Genomic DNA, 8312 nt, shown 5'->3' on the forward strand with positions numbered 1-8312 from the left:
AGGTTTGGGAGACGCTGTCTTAGGTTAGGAACAATTAAGAATCTTATAATTAGATTAAGCCAACATTGTGCACTTATTTATTTGAAAATCTTTTGTACTAGATACAAATTTCTGACACAGAAGAACTTGAGCTCATATTTGAATTTGAGAATTTCAAGTGATTTCCAAGCTTTGTTCACGAACCCAGAGCTGAACATTTAGGCCTATGGATGCAATAAAGTGAAACTGTGAAACTAAAATGTTCCATATGGTTCCTGTCAGATTCTTTCTTTTAAACTCCAGTTTTGAGCTGAGGTGAAAACCTGTGTCATTGTGCCTTCAACATCAAAGCTGGCAGCGCAGCAGGGCATGGCCAGACACCTGCTCTGAGCGCACAGAGCCTTTTTCAGACTGACTTTTCCCCCCCTACAAGTATGAAGAAGAAAAAAGACCGCGCACACACAATAACCGTGTGGGTCCTTTAAAGCCGCAGATTACAGATACGTCCTCCACGACAAGTCCCGTCGTGACCGCGGAGGCGCACATAAGGGACCCTGAGGGGCTGAAGCCGATTTAAAACCTGCAGGTTGGCAGCGGAGGATTTTGCGCAGCGCCACTGGTTCTCTCCTCTCTCTCTCTCTCTCTCTCTCTCTCTGTCTCCCTCTTTCTCTCTTTCTCTCTATGAGATGAATCCGGGTGAAGGAAAGGGTTGGGACAGGGAGGAATAGCCGGAGGGAGGGATGACTGAATAACGAGGAGAGAAACACCCACTCCGGACTGAACGAATTGTATCCGGAGAGAAGGAGTGAGAGAAAGGAAGAGGGGAAGAAAGAGTGAGAAGAAAGAGGAAGCCTTTGGGAGGCAGAAGCAGGAGCGGTCTTTGGTATTCACGGGATTTCCTTTGGGGGATAAAAGGACGCTTTGAATTGATGACTGGAGAGGTATGAAAGGCGATTTCATTCATTGTGCGGGCAACTGAGTCGGTCTCAGGTGTGCTGCTGGCGCTGGAGTATTTCGACCAAATCGGTTAATTTGAATAGGTCTGATAGTTTGAGTGAAATCTGCCTGAGAAACTTAAATTAAATCAGTCGGGAGCACTTGAGCATGATCACCGGGGACGCACTCATGCTGCGGTCATGAAATCAAACTTGCGGGCATGAGGGCAGGTGGAAAATAGACAAGTAATTTGCCGTATGTTTAAAAACAATATCTTAAGCTAAGGAAAATTTCACCTACGAAACAATCAGTTTGTATTTTACTCCTGATGTGTTAAAATTATTTACTCTTAACTGATCCGCGTGTCTTTCTCGGTCTTTCCTATTATATTTAGTATTTGTCTAAAAAAAATCAAGCAACAAATTGCTAGATTTTATTGAAGTTGACGCCTTTTGTCTGGTCTTCAATTAAAGCATTAAACCGGTTGCAAAATTTCCCCTCGAATTAAAAGACGGTTTATCATCACCATCAATCCAATACGGAGACAAGGGGAACTTTGGTGCCTGAGGTTTGCTTTTCATAGGACCGCGGGAGGACCGTTTAAGCTCCCTCTGAGTCTAATCATCTTACTTTAGCAGCCCCGACGAAGTTTTTGTGTGTGTAAAATGTTGCATTGTCAGCGTGTGTCTATGTGTGTGTACGTGTGTGTGAAAGATTTATTATAAGTTAAGTCGTTTCACTTTTCCATCCCTCTCCATAAGTGTGAAAAACTAGGACAAATAATCCCCCATTCTTAGGTATTCTTATTAATTTGCATTGTAATTTTTCTGCTTCTGTGACAATGTCTGAATGAAAGACCTGCTGCTCATTCAACACCACAGAGCGATCGATCATCATCAAAGAACTTTTTTCTTCTTTCGCTCACATGTCCTTTAATCCATGCAGCTACACGTGTGACTGTAGTGAGGTGGGTCTAAAAGAGAAAATCAGAAGGTATCTGTGTGTGTCCATCAGTGCTCATACTAAAGAGTGGCAGAGAGGTGGGAGAGGAGGCAAGGGGTTAGGGGTAATGTGGAGGAGAGAGAACAAAAAAGTGAGGGGTGAAAGGAGGAGATGAGATAGGGAAGAAGTGTTTGCTCTTTTGGTTGAACAATGGCTTTGTGAAATGTTCCCTCTCTGGACTGTCAATCAAACTGACTGTCACTCTGTCTGACCTCTTCTCTTCTCTTCTCTTCTCTTCTCTTCTCTTCTCTTCTCTTCTCTTCTCTTCTCTTCTCTTCTCTTCAACAAAGTGCTCCACTGTTTTGCCTCTGGCTCGTTTTGTGTAGGCGGGAGGCTCAGCTGCAGCTCTGTGGTCAGTGTAGACTGTGAAGCTTCTGCTCTGTAACTGTTAAAAAAGTTGATATTAAACAAAATAACTGATTCTAGATCAGTGAACTGAAGCATTGAGTCGCCCCGCGGCCGAGTGACATTCATGGAGTTAAATCTCCCCTCTTGTTTCTTTCTTTCTTGCTGATCTGTTTTCTGTCCTTGCAGGTCTAGACTGCTGGTTGTGAGGATGTTGTCAATGGGGCAGATCAGTTGGTGTTTGTGGGCTCCACTGGTGTTAGTGGCCCTTGTTTCCTATTACCCCAGTAAGGCACAGGGACAAGGTAAGCACATTTTCCTCTTCTCCAATTCCCCTTGCTCTCTCATTTCCCTTATCCCCCCGATCAGGTCACCCCATCCAATCCCCTTACTCTTACCTGTTTGACCTCCACTATCTCCACATCACCCACCCCCCCTTCTCTTACCTGACCTCTCTGTGCTTTCTCATCCTCCGCCTTTCTTCCCTCATCCCCCCCTTCATCATCTCGCTGTTTGACGTGCGGGCTCAGTCCAATCACATCATGCTCTAGTTCATATCACCTTCATATCATCATGCCGACTCACCCTGGCAGCATGGCAACACTTGCCACCCCGTTGCTGATGCTGCCACGCTTCAGAGGGGCTTTAATAAAAGCGTTGTAATAGTGCGCTTCATGCTGGGATGATTTGCTGCATGATGTGCTGCACAGTATATAACACTCTAGTGTGCTTTGCAATTATCTTCACCTCAGCAAACCTGAGTTTCATCAAAATGTGCATTGTTGTCTGATTTGTGCCATATTTTTGATCACATTAAGTATCTGAATGGCATCCACTTGAACATGTGTTATTATTATCATTATGAGGATATATCAGCATATTTGTGTTAAAATGAAACAGTGTGTGTTTTTGAATGATACTGAGACTCTTCCTGCTCGTCCTCCCCAATATCTGTTGATACATTTACTTCATTGGCTTCAGGGAAACAAACAGAAAGAAAGTTTCCACAGGACTCTTCGCTGTCATGTGAAAACTAAGTACACCACAGGAATTAAGATGGTAAATATCATCAAGGTCCCGCTAACCAAATACATTTCATTAAGTGACTATCAGGAAGTCTGAGCACCTTTATAAAAGCAGAAGCTTTGGCAGTGGGCTGGTCTGGAGCAATCAGTCTCACAATCTTCCAAGTAAATTCACCCCAAAGTCCGACTGTGCAATTCTCAAAGAAACTGCAAGCCCCCCCCAAACAAACAGAACAACAACAACAACAAAAGCTTTAGTTTTAGTTGCATCTGAACGAACCACAAAACTTCTGTAACAATGTCCTTTTGACATACCAGCATACCACCTCATACCACCTCTGAAGCACGGTGGTGGAGGGGTGATGATTTTGGTTTGTTTTGCAGCCATAGGAGCTGGGCAGCCTGCAGTCACTGAGCTGTATACCAAAGTATTCTAGAGTCAAATGTGAGGCCGTCTGTCCAACAGCTTAAGCATAAAAATGGGTCATGAAAAAAGACAATGATCCCAAGCACAGCAGCAGATCTCTAACAGAATGAGTGAAAAAAATATTCTGCTGCTAACGGTGGCTCTACATTCTGCTGAATCATAGGGTGTACTTTGTTTTTCACACAACTCTGTGTGGTCCTGTGAAAACATTTAAACATGTCTATAAGATAGCCAGTCCTTTTCGATGAGGTTATTCATGTTGTGGTACTTCATTGGTATTCAGATGGTAAATATTACCACCTGATATCTCCTCTATGGCTGTAGGATGCATTACTGGTAGATTTCAGCTTATTATGACTAATGGATCCAGAGGCTCTATACTCAGTCTTATGGATGCAGTGGATGAGTGTGTGTGTGTGTGTGCCTGTGTGTGTGCCAGTGTGTGTGTTTAAGTGGATTTTGTGCATAAGTTGGCTCTGTTTATGTGTATTTAGCAAGCTTGTACAGATGGTCAGACCTTTCACGATCAAGATAGTGATCATATTCAAATGACCCTGAGGGAAGATGAAATATTTAGTTGAATGTTCTTTGTTTGTGTGTGTGTGTGTGTGTGTGTGTGTGTGTGTGTATGGGTGAGCCGCTCATATTCCTTCCAGGTTGTGACGTTCAAAATTCATTAGCCACATCTGTCACGATCCCTTTATCGATCTGCTTTTTACAGCTACATTAAAAGAATTCCACCTTAAACATGCGTCAATCACTGGGTGGTGTTCCAGAGGTTACATAGCTTTTGCTTAAAAGCTCATCTTTTAAAGCTGGAACTGATTAGCACGTGGCTATTTGTGTCTGACCATTGGGAATCCCTAATAAATAGCAACTACTTTAAAATGAAAACAGGAATTTTGCTGATAAGTTGTCACTCTTTTCTCTTATGCTCTCTTTCTCCCACACCTTCTCCATCATCCTGCTCTGTATGTTTATCATTATGTCAGCCTCACCCATTCCCCACCGCCGCCTCCTTTTGTCAAAGATCTTCCTCTGCAGTGTCGATAGTTCCATAGGTCACATTTTTCACTGCAGACGGACAGAAATAAGAGTTGAGACAAAAGTGGGACACAATTAATTTGATGCCAGTGAACCACAGCAGAACATGGACGACCTCCCAGACACTACAGGACTGTGCCCTGTTCAATCCCTTCATTAGGGAGCATGTGATAGCCATTAATTTTGTGCCCAGTCTGTCCCTGTAAGCTGCAACATCTGGTCAGAGGGGATTTTAGCTTGAGGATTAGCATGTGCCCTTCCCATGCAGGATGTCTGTATGTACAGAGCAACCGTCTGGATATTGTCAGGAAGTCCCTTTAATGAGGGCACCGGTCCACCAAGTTTTTTTTTCTTTTTCTGCAAGAATTATAGAAAATTACTGAACATTCAACAGTATTATCAGAAAATAATACTCTAATCTCATTGTTGCTTAATATTAGTTTATTATTTTGGAATAAAATAAAACTAATATCAGTGATTGTATAGCTTGTTTTTACATTTTAAAAAAGTTAGTGTCAGTTACATCATAAGTGACTTTTTCTGAGACCAATGAAATGACAGCTTACTGCTGAAACTGATATGGTGTAAATTATGTACTCATGATTTTTTAGTCTGCTACAAGTCTGCTCCAAAAATATGCTTATTGTAAGATTTGTATCCAGTGAATAGGCAATAAGAGTTACGTGTCACATTTGTTGTCCAGATGTAGGCTTACTCTGTACTTACTGGTAACATTAACATTAAATTGATGATGTCTGTAAAGCAATATTGGGTTTTTTAATTAGTTTTTAGCTGAAGTTCTGGGAGATGTCTTTAGTTTTGCAGCTATTTTTTAAATTAACCAGTTGATTTGATAAATAGAAACCTTGTGCTACTGTTTGCACTAGAAGGCCAGTTAGAGAATTTAGACAAGTATGGCACTGTGCTTGAGCCAGGAAATACAGTATATAAGGTATATAAAACAGAGAGGTACAATTCTAATCCGCTGAAAGTCAACATTTGCTATGATCACCTTTAGTCCTCAACACAGCCTCTCAGGCAAACTTTCTAGTAGATTCTGTAAGTACAGTATTGTTCACAGATGGCTGTAGACACTCAGTGTTGTACCTCTCTCCTGACCTCGTCTGAACATATTGATGATAATTTGAATAAAAAATTTCAGATTTGGATTCATCACTCCATCAGACCCATTGCCACTGATTTTCAGTCCAGTTCTTGTGTAATTTGGCATACCTCATCCTGTTCTTCCTGTCCGCCTTCATTATGAATGGCTTCTTGACAGCCATTCATCCACTGAGACCATTTTTGATGAGGCTTTAGTGAACACTAGATGGATCTACTCAAGGGCCAGATGCATCTCTTTTTGCTATTTCTTAAAAGACAGAACTTTCAGATACTTTTCATCTGCTGTAAATAGTTTTTAGGCCAGCTGCTTTTTCTTTTGTCCTCCTCTTGTCCAAATTACTCAGGTTTTTCGAGGAGAAATGCACACTGTGCCACAATATGCCAAGTTTTCAGCTCTTTAAATCATCTTGTTGGTGCTAAAACACTAATTTATGTCTGTCAAACCGTGTTATCTTTTGCAAAAATATGGGAAACAAATTGTGTTCTTGTAACAAAGTATCAAAAAAGACACAATTTAAAATTTTAAATACATTTTCTGTTATGTTTAAACACAACATTGGTTCATCTATCTCACACATCCATCCATTCATCCATCCTCTTCTGCTTAACCAGTTCAAGGTCACGAGGGCCTGGGGTCTCTCCCAGCTATCACAGGGTGAGAGGCGGGATATACCCAGGACAGGTTGCTCAAGAGATTCACAAAGTACTGTGTCATAGTGAAAATGTTTCATTATAAGCTAAAGACATTAATTATGTGGTAGCACTAAAGGAAAACAAACAAGATCATCCAAAACATCTGAGTTTCTCCTCACAGGACCATAAATATTGTCTTCACTGTTTTGTGGCAGTCTGTCCAACAGTTTTGGTGACCACTTCATTTCTCTAAATGACCACCGGGCCCTGCTGGTGACGCTAAGCAAGTCTGAAAAACTGAGAGAAATTTAACCTGAACTAATCCTTCAGGACCAGATAAATCTCTCTCACAGACATTGTCATCCGGTGTTGAGCTGAAAGATGTCCTCTTGATGGCATACTATTTCCTAGTGGTTAATGTATGTTTTTAGGACACAATATGCAGTCTCTGCTGCACATAGTAGATTTATGCTCATCCGTCAGACTTACAAAAAGCATCTGATACTGTTTCTAATGAAGAAAGGCAGAAGTGTGCAACAAAGCAGATTACGGTTGTTGTTGTTGTTTTGTTTTTCTGGCTTTCTTTTTTCTCCTTGACCTTGAGACGTAACAAAAAGGGAAATGTAAACTTTATTTTCTGCTCCAACTAAGACGATGCCAGCCATGACCTGACACTGGGAAGATGCTTCCAGTACAGCAAAAGCAGAATAGATGGAGGAAAGATGGTGCTGATGGTGGATGTCTGCCATGATTAAATCTGAACTCTGACCTCATTTTAGAACAAATAGGAATTATTGCCAGTCGAGCATTTATTCATTATATTCAGTCGTGGATGGGTGAGCCAGTCATTGTAAAGATGCTAAATGTGTGTAGGGGTTCTCTGCATGTGTGTGTGTTAGAGGGCAGCCTGGTGAATTAGTATGAGTGAAAGTGCGGGCCAATAATTTCAGAAATAATGAACAGGGAGAGAAGCCAATGATGAGAAATCATTTATTCATAAACAAAAAATGAGGATGAGATGGAACAACCTGTTTTGAATTTAAAAAACTGTTAAATTATCTGAACCAAGGCCACTGTCACCCTGTCACTCCGCTGCGGCTGCTGCTGATGGTAATCCAGCTTGTCATAATCATCAGCCACTTTAGACTAAATGGAGCATTGGATTGTAGGAGATGTGACTCGCTGGAGTTTTTCTAATTTTACCTCCTCGTTACCGACAGAGCACGTAGATCATATTCCGTGATTGTACATAAATAAATTGTAAATGCATCTTAATTTGAGTTAATGAGGATTTTTCTTCTTTTGGTGGTCTGTAGGTATACACTACATATTCAGGTGACTTCCTGCATCTGCTAAATTACTTACATAAAGATAAGATACTCACATACTGCGGTCTGTAAATGAGGTCCTGCTTTGACAGAAATTGTCATGAAACGCTGTGTGGCAGGCAGGAGTAGGACCCAAGGTGCAGATACTCAGACTCGAAGGGTGAACTCAAAACTCAGCTTTATTGCTGGCAGGGGGAAAGCATACAAAACTAAACTGGGAAATATAAACTTACATTTGACGGGGAGGCACACAAGGAAACACACAGCTTGAGGGACGACGCGACACAGACTCAGAGAAACACAGGGTTTAAATACACTGGGAAGTAACGAGGGGAATGAGACACAGAAGGAGGGCACAGCTGGGAGAAATCAGGACTGACGAGACAGGGAAGCAAAGCAGGACACCTTCACATAAGAGACAGACCTTCAAAATAAAACAGGAAACACACACACACACACACACACACA

At 41.6% G+C, this 8312-nt stretch overlaps 1 protein-coding gene across 1 annotated transcript in view; it reads left to right on the forward strand.

The window, feature by feature from the left end:
* The first annotated feature begins 765 nt into the window (after positions 1–765).
* Positions 766–8312, forward strand: part of col14a1a (collagen, type XIV, alpha 1a) — a 151009-nt gene continuing 143462 nt past the window's right edge. Inside the window, exons 1-2 of the mRNA XM_039619618.1 lie at positions 766–920; positions 2452–2567. Coding sequence (XP_039475552.1) covers positions 2474–2567 — 94 coding nt within the window. The 5' untranslated portion in view covers positions 766–920; positions 2452–2473. The remainder of the gene's footprint in view (positions 921–2451; positions 2568–8312) is intronic.

The sequence above is a fragment of the Oreochromis aureus genome, linkage group 11, assembly GCF_013358895.1.
Source record: "Oreochromis aureus strain Israel breed Guangdong linkage group 11, ZZ_aureus, whole genome shotgun sequence".
Taxonomy (NCBI): Eukaryota; Metazoa; Chordata; class Actinopteri; order Cichliformes; family Cichlidae; genus Oreochromis; species Oreochromis aureus.